The sequence below is a fragment of the Aspergillus japonicus genome (assembly GCF_003184785.1).
Source record: "Aspergillus japonicus CBS 114.51 unplaced genomic scaffold BO86scaffold_62, whole genome shotgun sequence".
NCBI classification, from domain to species: domain Eukaryota; kingdom Fungi; phylum Ascomycota; class Eurotiomycetes; order Eurotiales; family Aspergillaceae; genus Aspergillus; species Aspergillus japonicus.
This window is the reverse complement of record NW_020291699.1, coordinates 123,423-139,402: the sequence shown is the minus strand read 5'-3', so window position 1 is coordinate 139,402 and position 15,980 is coordinate 123,423. Positions and strand designations below refer to the sequence as shown.

The following is a 15,980-nucleotide window of genomic DNA, read 5'->3' as shown; positions in this document are numbered from 1 at the left end:
CTTTCTTATGCCCGTCTCCAAGGGCCCCAGGCCTGCTTGCTCTCATCTGTCACCGGCTGCCGCATAGCTCGGTTAGTTCATTATCATTATTGCTCTGGATCCGTGCGCAGGTCTTGCCCGACTAGTATATTCGATGAGGAAAATAACTCTAGGTCTGAACAGCTGGATGCACACCATCAGCTGAGACTCATTTGGCGGGCAGATCTGGCTCGACCTTTGCGGCCTAGCCCTCTCGATATTCATGCAAAGCCTGTTCGTTAATCATGGTTGGACACACCCTTCAATGATCAGCAGCGCCAAGTGAAGCCTTGCCCGCGCCTCAGAGCTATGGGTTGTTATTGTCTGGGCACCACTACAGCCAAGGCCTGGCGTATGACATGGATCGGGGTTGCAGCGCGGACTGGAAACAGGACGTCCAGCGCGTGGCTTGAGAAGTCACGAGTCAAGTACTAGTGCGGTGGGAAAGCAAGGAGCCATGACTGACTGGCTGGCTGGAGGGCCTGAGAGAAGACATATAGAAATGGTTCGAGTAACCACGCACGGCGGATATTCAAATACTGCTTTGCGAGCACGAGCCACGACCTTTCCTTGGTTATACGCCCGACCTCATGTTGCACCCATTGCGCAACCTCGTAATATCTTCCATTCGATCCAATCACATCAAGCAGAAGGTCCCTGGGATATCCAGGATTTGGCTCCCTTGATTTCTCAGATACGGTGAGCTGAGTGCATATTATCCTTATAAGGAAGGAAGGTTAGATTGCAGCAAGTCCGGCCTACTGACGGTTTGATAGCGAGACACGCAGCAGCAGGTGGAGGCTCTGTCACTCCCAAACACGCATTGCTACCCCGCAAGGCGCCAGATATATGAATCCAGCCTCCACCCTGGCATCTGGCTATCTTCATTGCTACTTGTGTATGGTGCCCGCCGTTACGGAGATTATTTGTTCACGCCGACCGCAGTACTTCAACACCCGCGTTGCTTCCTTTCTTTCGATGTCTATGAAGATGCGAACACAGCCCACCAAGGAGGAAAGATGCTCCAGCGACAGCTCTGGACAGAAGCAGGATCCAATTGAGCGTAGGAGGTTGCAAAATCGATTGTCACAGAGGAACCATCGTGAGTAGGTTCAGTACGTGATGACAGTCAAATTCATTACTCACAGGCTACCTAGGTCGAAAGATACGGGACCGCATCGCAAAGCTTCAGGAGCGTGTTATCGCTAGTGAGCTACGAGCAGCTGCAAGCCTCAATGGTTGGGACCATCCCAGCTCAATCAACGGTCCGCCAACGGTGGATCGAATCTCGCCCATTTTCGACCCCAGCGGCACATCGGCTTCGTCTATGACCGACGGATCCTCCGGCTTTGCATCATCGTATATGTCCCAATCGAGGTATTTCTGCTCATCATGCAATACTGCGTTGGCGCCATTGCCGTTGTACTCGACGCAAATGACAATCACATCGCCTTTGTACGACATCACCGAGATAGATGACGCGAATATGTCCTCGTCGACGCTCCGCAACCACCCCTATTTTCCGCGATCTAGCCCTAGTGCTTCTGAAATCCTGCAAGGAATGACCGGTGGATACACAGCAACCGAAGCAAATGCACCACCTCTTTGCGAGCCATGGAATGGCCAAACTCAGAACCCGGGATCGTCGCTCTACTACATCGCAACAGGTAAGACGTATTCGGGCCTGCAGACTCATGAAGCTGATCGTCTTGCCACAGAGGCAGCGTTGCCACAGATCATGCAAACCTTGAGCACGGGACCAGCGCGACCAAAGGCAATCATCGTGCTCTCGCAGAATACGCAGCATGGTTCAGTGCCTACCAGCCTACCAACGGCGCAATCACCACCATCTGCAAACAGCACCGTCGAGCTCTCAGGATCGTCGAGTCCTGTTGAGTTGCATGAAACCTTGTGTCAGTGCCAAAACCAGGGGTCGATGACTGGCTCCCCTGGCATGATGGCAGCTAGTGACTGGGTTAATGCAGGTACTTCAACGTCTGTTTGCCCGCTACACTCGCTGCCAGCCAATGAAAGCATGCAACTGATGATGATGTGAATGGACTTCAATTTTATATATATACCAGGCTTGATTCTTTTGGGAGGAGGTTATGGTACATAGACTGCGAAATCAGATCCAGTGATTGTTTGTCAGCTCTATCTCTGAGATAGCATAGATTGCAAGATGTAATGATTGCGAATTGTAGTTTGGAGAGGAGCTCCTGGAGATGATGAAGCGGTGAGCCACGGAAGACAGTTGCTGTGGCAAGAAGCAAACATGGCGGCTGCTCAGTGTAAAGGTAGACCTCACCTGAGTCACTAGGGCTCAGACTCTGACAGCATTGATTTGACTACGGTGCAAGCTGTTTGTTTTCTGAAGTTTTCTTCCTCCCTGGTTCCGCATGCAGTAGTCTGCAGCATGGGCTTTGCGTCTCAGAAGAACGCCGAAGTGCATCCACCGCAACTATGGACTTAAAGGAGTTAAGACGCACCAATCTGAGAGGAACAGCACTGAATGTCTTAGAGAAGTAGACCAGGATCCCCATCCTTCGGCACCGAGTATCCTATGCCCACCGCAAGCACCGGACAATGGACCAAAAGAAAGAAACACGCGGTCGCTGTTTCGACTACAGTTCATCGTACATCGCCTCCAAGCCCGGACAGCAAGACATCGGATTCTACCGACCCCCGTGATCCTGCCTCCTTCCCTGTAATCATCCTTGCCACTTTGCCTGCCCTCGAAAGATGAATTAGTAGCTCTTCTAGATATAGTGTCGGTTATATTTCTTGATGTACTTCAAGGTATCGCCACCGCGTGGGAAAATCACTGCTGTGTACCTTTCTACTCATCTCGCGTGGGCTTAGGGGTAGCGTGTTACATTGTCTGGTCTATGTATGTACCCGTGAGGAACTACCATTGTCACCATCAGTGGAATCTACCTCGAAAGATGTTCCGCTTCCCGAGGAATGATACACCTGTGCGAGATGGTGGTACCGAGAATGTACATACATCTGGGGGTACAGGAATTTGAATTCAGTAGCTGGGACAAGCCAAGTGACAATCGGGCCGTGGTGCATGGCATACGATGGAAGGAGGCGGAGGAGGATGTTTGCTTTTTCTTTTTTCTGCGCTTTTGCTTTTGTTTGGGGAGGAACTGGGGGTTTTCGTGGGAAAAAGGGGGGGGAATGGGGGTTAGTTTAGAGAGGGCTCGCTCGGGTTTGTGGGATCCGTTCGCATGAGGATTTTAAGACTGGTTATTCTTGGGATTGGGACTGATTTGGTTGCCGGTGATGCTTTTTGTTTGTTCGGATGGATGGATGGATGGGTGGACGGATGGGATTGGTAAGATTCTTTGAGGACTCGGGGTTGAGCATCCTTGTCCACGGTCTTTGCTTTAGGCAGCAGGAGTAGATTCGAATGGACTTCATTTGACCAAAGCGAAAGGGTTTCGTTCCATTCCTACACCTATTCTCTTCCCTCTCTCCTTTGCGGAGGAGAAGAGCACCCCCGAGCTACCACGCACACTCCCCGCCATCATACCGATTCCACCTCGAGTTCCAGCCCGGAACATGGATATTGAAAAACCGCCCGTTCCCCTCCTTCCCCTGGTTGAGGATGATCTCCAGCGTGGCGCGCACGCCGTCGGCCACCGGGAGATCCGCTCGCGGACCGCCCATCTCGGTTTGTAGCCACTATGGTAGAGTTAGCATTGGCCTTGCTTTGATTCTCTTCTCTGGCCTTGGTAGCCGTTCTGACCATTCTGACCAGATCTCAATAGCCAAAGAAAGGAAGGAAGGAAGGTAGGAGGAGAGCTCACCCCCGGACTAACGCAAAACACCGCGAACCCCTCCTGCTCGAGTTCCTGCGCGTACAGCACGGTAAGCATGTTCAGTGCCGCCTTGGTAATCTTGTACGATTGACTCCTGGCCTCCCGGTAGACTGATTGCATCGCGAAGGAGCCAAGGGTAGTGGAGCTGCTTTTGTCAGTCTCCTGCCGCATACTGCCATGGAACGGAGAAAAAGGATAGACGACTAACATATTCACGATCTTCTTCGCCGTCCCCTTCCGCAACAGCGGGAGGAACTCGCGCGTGACGAGGTGCGGACCGTTGACATTCACGTTGAAGGAGGAGGGGAGGTCGTTCCTGCATTCCCCGTTCCATATTAGTCTTGAGGTATCGCCTACTGACACTTCTACTTCAAGGATAGGTAAAGAAAAGGCCAAGGGAAGGGACGTACATCTCCATCAACGACCCCCGCCCCATCACCCCCGCATTATTGATCAATACATCCAATCCCCGGCCCTCCAGTGCCTGCTCGACGAGCTGCGCGGCTCGCCGCACGCCAGCTTCGTCGGTTACATCGAGGGGGACAGGTGTGATGCGCGAGGGATGCTCTTTCACCAGGGTCTGGAAGTCGGAGGGCGTTTGCGGGGTGCATTGGTTCGTTGCTGATGTTGTTGATGATGATGGTAATGATCGCGCGGCGGCGAAGATATGGCGGACTTCCGTGGCGGGTTTCGCGACCAGTTGGCGCGTGAGTTCGAGGCCGATACCGCGGGTTGCGCCGGTTATCAGGTAGGTTGTCATTTCTCTTGCGGGTGCTGGGGTTGGTGGCTCGTGTTGAGTTGTTTGGGAGTACCTTGAGATCGAGGTGAGAATAGTTCGAATTGTGTAAACTGTAGAGGTGACTGTTGACTGTGGGTTGTTAGCTATGGCTCTGTGATTGAGATGGATGTGGTTAATATACTGTTGCTGGTCAATAGTGTATTGCGGAGTTAAGTGCTAGGGGCTCCGGTCTACATTCCTCAGCGTAGGATTTGTAATTGTAGATCTTGGAAACCGAGAACGAGATATTCTGTTCCGAGTCCGTGATTTGATGACGGAGGTAAGTAGAGTGTCAGCAAGATGCTAAAGCAGAATATCCAGTAGGCATCTTCATCCACTGCGGATGCTATAGAAACAGGCTGAGGTTGGCGATGAGGTCATTGATCCGGCGATAACGGAGATTGAGCCCCAGTATCACCCGGGACAAACTATAATGGGAAGCAACAAACCACAGCGGAAATACGAACGTGTACCCTTCCTTGAGTACACTACACATAGATAAAGTAGAATGAAGAGGGAGTATCTAATGACAACAACGTGAACCCATTTTCGAACTCCACATAACATGCGCCAGCAGTGATCATAATCGCCTAGTCCCAGCTAACCCCACCATCTCAGTAAATGCTAAAGAGCCACACAAACGCCAGTATGATGTTCATTACCCTCCTTCTACTATCGCGCTCAGCTCCACAAGGGTGGATGAATGTACTCGGCCGCACGATCGAGGATATTAGGTATGGACCACTCGCCGCTGGTCGAACTCTCCGGAGTCGGAGGCGGGAGAGATCCGAGGCTCGGTGTCATACTAGCTGCTACACCGGCAACTCCCATGCTGGACCCTGCATGCGGGTTAAGGTACGCTGGGGAACCGGCCTGACCGGCGGCTCGAGCGGCCTGGGTGGTGAAAGCTGCTTCGAGTTTCTCCAATGCGCGGAGGGTTTTGGTCAACGGCTTGGCCCACTGCGTCTGCGTATCAACACCGACACCAACGGATCCGGGTGATGCCGAGTTCAAGCCTGCTGGACTCGGGGCGGCAGTGCTAGGTGCTCGAGCAATGGTGCTGAGCGTTGGGGGAGCGGCCCCATCCGTCGGAGGAGCAGCGGCATCAGTCGAGTTGAAGTCAAGCTCGGCGTTCGCTCGCTCCGAGATAATGACCTTGAGCTGCTGCAACAAGCTCCAGAAACGGGGGATGGTTTTGGATTCTTCGGTAACAGCCAACAGGAAAATCGAGCTGATGGCTCGCTGTAGAGCAATCCACGATCGAGACGCATGTGAACTGACAGTATGCATTTCGATATACGCCTCCACCGTCGTCATCAGATTGTTGACGCAGTCGGCACGCATACTGGCTGCGGCTGGGTCGGCCGTTTCTCCCGTCAACTTCAACGCTGGCCGATAAAGCTCAGAGGAGAAGTATGACGTGTGCAGTTTGAGAACGACTCGCTCGAGGTGCTCCGTTGCAGAGAGACAGTATTTACGATCCCGGAGGTGAGGCTTGGCCTCGATCATGATCTGCTGGATGCGTTCCTTGTAGCCCTGGATAGTCTTGTAGCTCAGTTGCGAGTGCGGACTCAGCATGCGACTGCGAACAACTTCCAATGCAAGACCAATGACTCGACACAGCGTCTCAAAGTACGAGATTTCACCAGGCTTTGGATCGTCACGATACGCGATTTCGGGCTGGCACACAGCGGTCGTAGAGGGCCTGTCATAGGAAAGTGAGAAATGGCTGTCTTGCCATGCCATCGACCACCTGTGTATGGTTAGAACCATATTTCCGCGCACGTCATTTCATGTTGGAGCTAGATGCAACATACCAAACGTGGCGGCGGCGATAACGTTCTGCAGCTGAGAAGCGACTGGACTCGACATGTAGACCGAGGGCCAAGCCCATCCGAAGCGTCATACCGAGGAGCACGTAGGAAATTCCGGGGTTCATATTGTACGACAAGACGTTGCCGATGACGAGTAGTGTTTGCATGGCATCTATCGTCGGCTGCGAGAGGAAGTTGGTCATACGAAGACACTGGTATGAGCAGCACACTGCTATAGTCAGTAAGTGTCGACGAGATGAAGGTAAAAAAAGACGAACCATAGACTTGAGATGTCAACTCTCGCTCTTTGCCCGGGAGATCCGACGATTGACAGCCAGAGGCGAGCACGGCGAACAACAGTCCCATGTAGGCGATAGTTACACCAAAAGGTTTCTGGGATTGGTCTGCATCGGCGCGATATACACCACCCATCGATGCTCGGTTACTTAGCAAAAGGTGAAGATTCATCTCAAATTGTGGAACATCCTCGAGGACAGGGTAAATGGCGCCTGCAATGTCTCGGTAATAGTAGAAGAAGCTGCAGGCAGAAGTGGTTAGCATTGATTCCTCACGTACAGGTAGGTGCAAACTGACTCTTTGCACTGCTGGTCGGTAGGAAGCGCACTGCAGACGGCGCTGATGTCGAAAGTTGACATGTCAGAAGACCAGAGGTCAACAAACGGGTACGTTGCGGATTCGTTGTCCAGACCCAGCTTCGGCAAAATCCCACCTTCCAGCAAGGCCTGAAGCTGATCGGATCCAGACTTGTTGTTGAGGATGTACGCTAACACCGACCGGGACCCCAGGTGCACCGTGCCTTCACCAAAGGTGTTGGGCGCATGAATGCCCTCCCGCTCCGGGGAAGCAGCCTTCGACCGACTGCTGGCATCACCACTCTGTATGCTCCCGGTCTCCAGCGAAGAACCGTGTCCATCTTCGGCTCTCTCGAGTCCAACCCGAAGATTGCTGATCGTTTGCTCCATCTCCCGCAACCGAGTGCGAACATTGTCCCATTCCTCGCGCGCGATCGAGACTCGCCCGGGCCCTACCTGGCCCACCAAGCTTGGTCGATTGACTGACGCCTCTGGTTTCGGGCGTGCTGGAGGCTCTGGTGGAATTATGATGGTCTCCCCAGGGACGGTTGGACTATATGAATGCGGAAGTGAGCCCGTCATGATACGCTTCTTGGAGGGGCGTTCGTAGGAGCAGAGGTCGGCATGGTCGCGCTTGACACAGCCATCGCAGGGAAGATTACGGTCACATTTCACTTTACGAGCGTGACAGGGATAGCAGGCCTTGGGTTCGCGCGCCTTCCGTTTTGTGCGGATGATCGCGTCGACTTGGGATTGAGGCAGGTCGGCGATGGCGCGGGACGTGCCCGCCATGTCGGGACCAGCGACGGACGGCGAGTACGAGATAGACGACTGGTAAGGAGAAGTCATCGTAGGGGGTGAAGTGAGCGAAGAGACGAGCGGTGGGTTTCGAGGAGCTTCCGCTCGAGAAGTGAAGGATCGTCGTTTTAAGGATGTGGATTGCTATCTCGAAGCTAGAACATGCGAACACAGCACAACAGCGGAGATGACGGAATTAAGCGGGATAACGAATGCGGCGCGGGCACTGAGCAGGGTATTTCCAGTGTTCACATTGAATGTGTTTGATCAGACGAGGAGAGAATCAGGCCATGAATGATTGTGTAAGGTGTAGCGTGGATGTCGAGGGGCCCAACATGGCTTGGTTGACGAGAATGTGCTCCCGAGGTAGCAGGGCGCAAGATTGGAAACCGCCGCCAAGTTTGACTGGAAAAACATCCCTGGGGGAAGGCCCACCTGACTAAGCAGTTGACGGCAGTTCTTCACGTGACATGAGGGGAGTCGATCATGGGTTCGCCCAGCCCTAAGCCCTATCGGGGATTGAATGACGTAATGCTGTAGCTTGGGGTGCCTGCCTTGCTGCCTTGCAGCCTTGCATATCTACTCTCTCTCCGATCAATCTACATAAACATCTCGAGTAAGGGTGATATGCTGGCGCTCTAAACCTGATTAGGAGGTCATACAAGCTACTAGTTACATTGCTGATTATCAGGGTATTAAGGGTTCTCCACGTCCGAAGGTACTGCTACACTGCTACTAGGCTCTTTTATCATCGAGGTGGGTATACCTTCAATCAATTCGTTTTCCATCGGGCCCTCTAGCTTCAGATTGACTCTGCTTCTTTTGAAATACTCCGTACTTTGGTGTTAAATACTAAGGAGATATGATACTAAGCTCGGATCTATAACTATCTCCCGCTTACCACCTCACCTATAGCAGTTTAACGCAAATGGTGTGGACAAATGGTGATCGTGGTTGGCGATTGCCATCTGCAATACCGCTGGATGTATCACATCACAAATGGATAATCACACAATCAACATCCAGTTCCAACAATACAACCCCAAGTCGCTATGATTGCTTCTTGTCCCGGTTTGATAACGCTGTCAAATGCAGGAACCCACACATATCGACGGAGATCTCAAAGCAATACGCAGGGCCACTCCGTCTCTTGTTCGAGAGTAGAACTGCAATTGATCGATTTTGTGAATTCATTTCTTGTGATGGCGATCAGCCTTGTCGTATCCTTGCTGTTCAGCCGCACCAACACATCAATGAGGGGGCGGGGTCCGGTGGTAGGAAGCAGACATATAAGCAAACTAGCACCTAACTTTCAATGGTTTAGTGCCGCTTTAAGGGTACTGGTGACAATCCTCCTGACAGCCGACACAGAAAGTCTCTTATCATCTCCAACAGCGAGGTTCGACGAGAGACACTACCATGCCTGATTTTAGCTCTATGCCCAAGCGGCTTTTCAAGAAACTACGGCGACCCAAGGAGAAAACACTGTCGGAAAATGAAATCATACCGAAAGAGGAGCATACAACTTCACCAGAGAAGTTAGAATGCAAGCCAGAAGAGCTCCCCCACTCGACCTCTCAACCCAACGATCTCTGGACCTTGGCCGAGCAAAAATTGAAACAGAACCCTGAATTGGCCGAAGTTCTATCGGAATCGATTAGTATACTGGGATTTGAAAATAGTCATGATGTGCAACACGGTGATCCAAGTTACCACAAACAACTCTGCAATTTCCTTAATGCCAAAGCAGCCGAAGTCGAAGCCGAAACCGAAGCAAAAAAATGGGTAGTTCGCCTGGGCGACCATAGTATTGTTGTGCGAGACCAGCTCAACAAAGTGTTCAAAAACATCCTCGCTGTTAAGGAGGTTGTCAGTACGGCTGCAAGTGCGAGCCCGCCCGCCTCCATCGCCTGCGCTGGTGTCATGGTGTGCTTTACGGTAAGCGCTGATGCACTCGCCGAAGCGCTCTGTTGGTCGCAGACTATTAACTTCGTTTAGATGATCCTTCAAGCAGTAGAACAGCATGCCGTCCTTCTACGAGGATTAGACCTGATTTCGGAGTCCATGGTTCGACTTCGCGCGAGAGAAGATCTGTACTTGACCTCCCAGACGGGCCAGGAAACAGATCTCGTCAAACAACTTAAAGAGTTTTTGACCTCTCTTTGCTGCAAGATCCTTGAGTTCCAGGCTCGCGCGCTCTGCTATTTACATAGACGCTCAGCTGGGCAGTTTCTAAGAAACTTTTTGGACTCGGATGGTTGGGCTAGCCTGTGCCAAGATATTGAGAGACATGAAAAGTCCATCGAAACTACAACTTCCCTCATGGAAGCCAGAGACACAAGGCAGAAGCACCAAGATCTTCTAGAACGGATTGAAGTGATCCGGAATGCTGCACACCAACGCGATCTATGGGCGACAACATCGGCTCGAGATGAAAGGATCAAAAAGTTTCTCAAGTTACTCTACACTTGCCCCTACAAGGATCGAAAGAACAGAAATGATAAGCGTGTGCCCGGAACATGTGAATGGTTCACAACACATGGTACCTTTCAAAGGTGGCAACAGAGTTCTCCCAATGACCTCGCTGGTCTCTTATGGGTCTCAGCCGATCCAGGTTGCGGCAAGTCAGTCTTAACCAGATACCTAGTTGATGACCTTCTTCTCAACGACAATGAACGAACCGTCTGTTATTTCTTCTTCAAAGATGACTTTACGGACCAGAAAAGTGCAACAGGTGCACTGGCAGCTATCTTACGTCAACTGTTCATTGCACAGCCACAGCTTTTACAAGATAGAGACCTAGATAAGCTGGAGACTGATGGAGAAAAGCTTGTTCAATCACGGGTTGAGTTATGGAACATGCTTATATCTGCTGCCTCTCGTCTAACGACCGGAGAAATTATTTGCATTCTGGACGCATTAGACGAGTGTCAGGACCATGCCCAGCTTATCAAAGAAGTTAGGGAGTTCTACTCGGGACAACACCGACAAAGCAAGCTCAAGTTCTTGATGACAAGCAGACCATACGACCACATACGTCGTGGATTCTCGGATCTTGAGGCAAGACTACCTACGATTCACTTGAGCGGTGATGGCGAGGAAGAAGTCCAGCAAATAGCTCGTGAGATCAACCTCGTCATTGAGAAAAGAGTTTTTGATATCAGTAAACAAAGATCGCTCGAGGAAGCCGAACGCAGTATGCTCGAGCGCCAACTGACTGCCGCTGAGAATAGAACCTACTTGTGGGTTAGTCTTACCATGGATGTTCTCGAAAACAAGACCGGATTGACGAAAGGCGAGGTCCGCCGGGTTGTACAGAATCTCCCGGAAACCGTTGAAAGCGCCTATGAAAGAATCCTGGACCGGAGTGCGGACAAACCTAAGGCTAAAGTTCTTCTTCATATTATTATAGCTGCGGTAAAGCCGCTCTCACTGGAAGAGCTATCTCTGGCCTGGGCAATAAAAATTCATGCACATTGCGAAACCCTTCCAGATTTAAGTGAAGACATCGAACCGAAAGAGCGCTTCAGACAGACTCTCAGGGATTTGTGTGGCCTCTTCGTCGTTATCATAGATGAAAAGGTTTACCTCCTGCACCAAACGGCGAAGGAATTCTTGGTCTCGCGCGACAGTTTCGCTTTTGAGAAGATTAAGTCTGAAGTTACAAAATGGAAGCATACCATTGTGCCAGAGGAGTCAAATCGGATTCTTGCGTCTATATGTGTTGCATGGATTTCATGGATGTCTGTTGATTGGAGTGTCGTTGACCAAAGGAATTTTGACAATTATTCATCAAGGCACTGGGTTACACACTATCATCGAGCACGGGTGCGAGATGAGGACACGCTAATCAAACGCATGCTCTCAATATGTGACCCAGACTCTGTTTCATATCAAATATGGTCTATGATTTATGGACGGGGTGTGAAGTACATTCCATATGGTGCTTCGGATTTTCTGATTGCATCATTTTTAGGGTTGACTGGTGTAGTCAAGCTTCTGCTTGCAACAGAGCAGGTGGATATCAACTGCCCGGATGTTGAAAATGGCCGGACAGCACTTTCCCTGGCAGCTGAAAATGGGCATGAGGCAGTGGTCAAGCTTCTGCTTGCAACAGAGCAGATGGAAATCAACTGCCCGGATTCTAAAAATGGCCGGACAGCACTTTCTCTAGCAGCTAAAAATGGCCACGAGGCAGTGGTCAAGCTTCTGCTTGCAACAGAGAACATTGATGTTGATTCTAAGGATAGATTTGGCCGGACACCACTGTTCTGGGCAGCAGGAAATGGTGATGAGGCAGTGGTGAATCTTCTGCTTGCAACAGAAAATGTGGATCTTGACTTGAAAGACTGCGAAGGCTGCACACCACTAGACAAGGCGTCGATGAATGGTCATGAGGCAGTGGTGAGGCTTTCACGGAAACGATAATTCTCAGTCTCAGATAGAGGGGGCACTTTCCAAAATTCTATTCGGATAGACAACGTGATATGTACATGCCTGTAAAGTCGCCCGCCTGGCAGTACAAAGATGAGCATGGAGGCAGGTAACTTACAAGGTAGGATCGCAAATAGGACACCTTATGAAGAACATGAATGACGATCAATTCAGCTACGTGAGGCTGACCATCAGAGGAACTAGCTCAGAACTGGCGAAGCGGGTACTGAACGGTCCAAGCAGTCGAGAGCTCTTGTGATAGACAAAATGAGTGATTGCTGAGAGCTCTGGCTAAGACAAATTGGCAACACTACCCGCTCCTTACCACCTTACAGTCTTGTCGATCAACTGCCAGTCTCACCAGCCCCTGCTACGACTGAATCATATCTCATTCTCCTCAATCAGTCGCCGAACTAACAAAGTACGTCGCTGCCACCGGCCGACCCACCGCCGCCACAACAGGAGCCAAACTGAAATTGAATCGTGCATCCGTGGTTTGATCATAGTACATGCCCTCAACAGCCGCAGCAGGCGGGACATAGCCCTTTGGCTGGTTGAAGAGGTAGATTGTATACGTATGCTCAGTGCTGTCCCTGGGTCGCGGGGCGGTATACGGTGCGAGGGCATCGCTTGCGTTGACGAAGGTTCGACCTTCCAAGGTATAGTTTCCACCCCACCAGTGCAGACGAGTGGTAGTATTGGTCGCCAGACCAGGGACAAGGGTCGAGTACTTGTCCGCTGTGGTGACGTCGGAGTCGGGGATGTTGAGGTCAAGCATCAGGATCATGTAGGTTCCGGGGTAGGCATGCTTGACGTTGCCGGGGTAGATAGATGGAGACGATGTCACATCTATAGAGCAATTGTGTTAGTTTGTTTAAGGAGTCTCGTGGTTTGAAGGACTGTGATGTATCGGGTGCCATACCGTCGGGATTGATCCATAGACCGGGGCTGACGGTCTCGTTTCCGAACGAGGCGCCTAGATTGACTTGCGTTGGTGGCCAGCTCCCTGCAGGAGTCTGTGCCAGTGTTGTTGCTGCGAAGAGCGCTGATGAAAGGATACTGGTGGTGCGCATGGTGTTTATTGAGTTGGATGAAGAGCTTCGTAGTGGCTATCTGGGATGAGGGCGAAAAGATAATTGGGCATAGGGGCGAATATATAATGTCATTGGAAATGTGAAGCAAAGGCATGGATTGATATCGTGCGGGTAAACACAGCCATAGGGCGAGCTACGAACATTCGAGACCAAGTGGAGAGGCCTCGTCATCACTGGGCTTTTCCCAAACGCCGAGGAAGACTGGGGATGTCGGAGGTCGGATGTCGGAGGAAACCTCTAAATGCGGGAAAAGCATGCTGTCAAATCTCGGGCAGAGTTTACATTATTTTCGGTGAAAACGAGTCAAGAATCGGATGGTGGTTTGCGCCATCCTGAATGAACACAGGCCGCTTAAACGGCCCCAGACCACGATCCAGAAATATGGTTATGTCTAAGCTTGTTTGCAGGATGAGCAGGTATCCACTAAATGTATGTAATGCATTAACTAATATCTATTGACAGTTTTCTAGTGTGCTTGGTATCAACATAAATCATAAATTACAACGCGTCATCAAACATCTGATTAGTGTACATCGTGCTCATCATGCCAAGAATTCAATCTACGAGCGCAGTGCGCTGTCCAGCAAGCGATCAATAAAAATCGCCCTCTAATGCTTCTCTCCCTGTTCTTCGTCGTCGCTAAAAGCGAACTTGGAGAAACGGCGAATGGACGCCCCCTTGAAATAGAAGACATACGGGATCGCACAGCAGGCGAGGGCGATGAAAGCAAGCAGAGAGCTTGCCCACTGGTAGCCGAGGCGGGCGTACATTTGCTCAGTGAATAGAACAGTGGATGCACCCCAGATGGAGCGAAGAAATGTCTTGGCGGCAAGGGCGGAGGCGGCCTGGTGCTGATAGGTATCCACTATATGTCTATGAGCGACTGATCCTCACTGAAAGTGCTTGGTGTGACTTACCGAGATAATTATTGGCCGAGTTATACAAGAAAATGAAACCAAAACCGACTGGCCAGCCTCCGATTGCAGGACCGATCCAATGAAGTCTGGGATAGGAGGTCCAAGCGAAGATGAAGAGTCCGATCGGAATAAGCCAGCAGGAGAACATCATCGGGATCAGACGAGCTTCAGCCGGGGGCTTTCCATTATACTTCTTGTACAGTGACAAGTAGTGCTTGTTCACAAATGGTGCACATGCAGCGCTCATGAGAACACCGATAGCGAGAGGAATGAACATCAAACCCGTCGATCCGGCGCTCCAACCTTTGCCACCTTGATAAACAACCGGATAGCTGCGGGGAAGAGAGTTAGAAGATACGCTCTGTACCAATTGAGGGGACGAATACTCACGCAATGAAGAACATGTAGAGCAGGCCGTACAGGACTGACATGTAGAGAGCGATGAACAAAACAATGGGTTCCAGACAGAGAAGTTGGAAGGGACGAAACAGAGTCATTCGCAATCTCTCCGCCAACGGTCTGGCATCCAGCTCCATCTCAGTAACGTACTTGGGGTCATCCTTTTCCTTTCTGAGCTTCTTCGCCCTGCGCTTCAGCAGGGTAGGCGCATAGGTCTCAGGGACAGTGAACGTGATCAGCACCCAAGCCACAAAGGCAAGGATAAGCTGCAACCAGTAAAGCCATTTCCAGTTTGTTGCATCAGCAAGGTAGCCACCAGCGAGAGGCCCAATGGCGGGACCAAGGAAAGGACTGGCTGAGAAGGCTGCCATAGGGACTCCCCGTTCTTCATTTTTCCAGAGATCGGCCAGTGTACCGCCTACCAGTGTCATCGGCGCGCTAAATGCAATGCCATCAATTGCTCTGCAAACGATAAGGGTCGCAATATTGGGCGCAACAGCACACGGGATGACGAAGATGAAGGCCAAGAGCAAGGTGCTTGCATAGACAAGTCTGCGGCCTACAATCTCCGATAGAGGGGCGAACACCATCGGACCTACAGACCATCAGTCAGTCACTCTGAGCTACGTGATATGGTAAGATATAGATGGTTCCAATTAGGATGCGACTTACCGACTCCAAATCCAATGACGAAGACGGTCACCACGACCAGACTAACTTCCCTCGAAACGCCAAATGTTTCCGAGGGTCCTTCTATATCGGCGGTGATAACACTGCTTGAGAAAGCGACGACGAAGCAAGTGAACGAAACCACCATGGTACAGTACCATTTGTATGCTTTGGACCAGTTCTTTGGGTTTTCCGGATCATCGATGCTGAAGGTGACCAGCCTCCAGTCTTCATCCTTTCCTGTCAGGGCAGACCGCACTGGTTTGATTATCTCCCCGGTTGTTGTTTCCGTAGTATATTCTTCCATGTTGGCACCATCGTTCACCTCTCGATATGGTAGGTCCAAGGGATCCGAGTTCGGATTAGACGCCATCGAGTGGGTTCGGCGGGGATAGTCATTATGGGTCTTAACTCGCTCTAGAGACTCCATATTTTGAGTGTGAAGAGAGACTGTTCAGAGACGGATACCACAGTCTGTGAGGTTGATGTGATAAGAAACATGGTGTCGATGGGCAGACTACATGACTGCATTTATAGAAATAACCTATGGCCACAATGCTATAGACACTACCACATGAGCAATGAGAAAGTCTCGATGATTCGGTCGAGATGCCGCGAGAACCTACAAACAACAGATTA

General features: G+C 51.0%; 6 protein-coding genes across 6 annotated transcripts; 2 read left to right on the top strand and 4 right to left on the bottom strand.

The window, feature by feature from the left end:
* Positions 1-996: 996 nt before the first annotated feature.
* On the top strand, positions 997-2,074 carry xanC (transcription factor xanC; the record flags this gene model as incomplete). Its single annotated transcript, XM_025673909.1, has 3 exons — positions 997-1,120; positions 1,176-1,685; positions 1,737-2,074. The coding sequence occupies 3 exons, from the start codon at positions 997-999 to the stop codon at positions 2,072-2,074; spliced, it is 972 nt and encodes a 323-aa protein (XP_025524026.1).
* Positions 2,075-3,524: 1,450 nt separating this feature from the next.
* BO86DRAFT_345962 (SDR family oxidoreductase) lies at positions 3,525-4,862 on the bottom strand. The gene is made up of 5 exons (XM_025669228.1): positions 4,766-4,862; positions 4,256-4,713; positions 4,054-4,161; positions 3,834-3,990; positions 3,525-3,708 (listed from the first exon to the last, which is right to left on the bottom strand). The coding sequence occupies exons 2-5, from the start codon at positions 4,603-4,605 to the stop codon at positions 3,529-3,531; spliced, it is 795 nt and encodes a 264-aa protein (XP_025524025.1). The 5' UTR covers positions 4,606-4,713; positions 4,766-4,862; the 3' UTR covers positions 3,525-3,528.
* A 118-nt stretch (positions 4,863-4,980) lies between these two features.
* On the bottom strand, positions 4,981-7,977 carry BO86DRAFT_197646 (putative C6 transcription factor). The gene is made up of 4 exons (XM_025666721.1): positions 7,032-7,977; positions 6,716-6,975; positions 6,441-6,666; positions 4,981-6,376 (listed from the first exon to the last, which is right to left on the bottom strand). The coding sequence occupies exons 1-4, from the start codon at positions 7,877-7,879 to the stop codon at positions 5,305-5,307; spliced, it is 2,406 nt and encodes an 801-aa protein (XP_025524024.1). The 5' UTR covers positions 7,880-7,977; the 3' UTR covers positions 4,981-5,304.
* A 1,288-nt stretch (positions 7,978-9,265) lies between these two features.
* On the top strand, positions 9,266-11,494 carry BO86DRAFT_321622 (uncharacterized protein; the record flags this gene model as incomplete). The annotated part of the gene is made up of 2 exons (XM_025668349.1): positions 9,266-9,766; positions 9,827-11,494. Coding segments are annotated over 2 exons (2,169 nt in total), but the record flags the coding sequence as incomplete, so codon positions are not given.
* Positions 11,495-12,659: 1,165 nt separating this feature from the next.
* On the bottom strand, positions 12,660-13,625 carry BO86DRAFT_439350 (YbhB/YbcL family Raf kinase inhibitor-like protein; the record flags this gene model as incomplete). Its single annotated transcript, XM_025676163.1, has 2 exons — positions 13,185-13,625; positions 12,660-13,111 (listed from the first exon to the last, which is right to left on the bottom strand). The coding sequence occupies exons 1-2, from the start codon at positions 13,333-13,335 to the stop codon at positions 12,660-12,662; spliced, it is 603 nt and encodes a 200-aa protein (XP_025524022.1). The 5' UTR covers positions 13,336-13,625.
* Positions 13,626-13,838: 213 nt separating this feature from the next.
* On the bottom strand, positions 13,839-15,965 carry BO86DRAFT_439348 (MFS transporter). Its single transcript, XM_025676162.1, has 4 exons — positions 15,345-15,965; positions 14,664-15,267; positions 14,274-14,605; positions 13,839-14,221 (listed from the first exon to the last, which is right to left on the bottom strand). The coding sequence occupies exons 1-4, from the start codon at positions 15,769-15,771 to the stop codon at positions 13,965-13,967; spliced, it is 1,620 nt and encodes a 539-aa protein (XP_025524021.1). The 5' UTR covers positions 15,772-15,965; the 3' UTR covers positions 13,839-13,964.
* Positions 15,966-15,980: the final 15 nt, after the last annotated feature.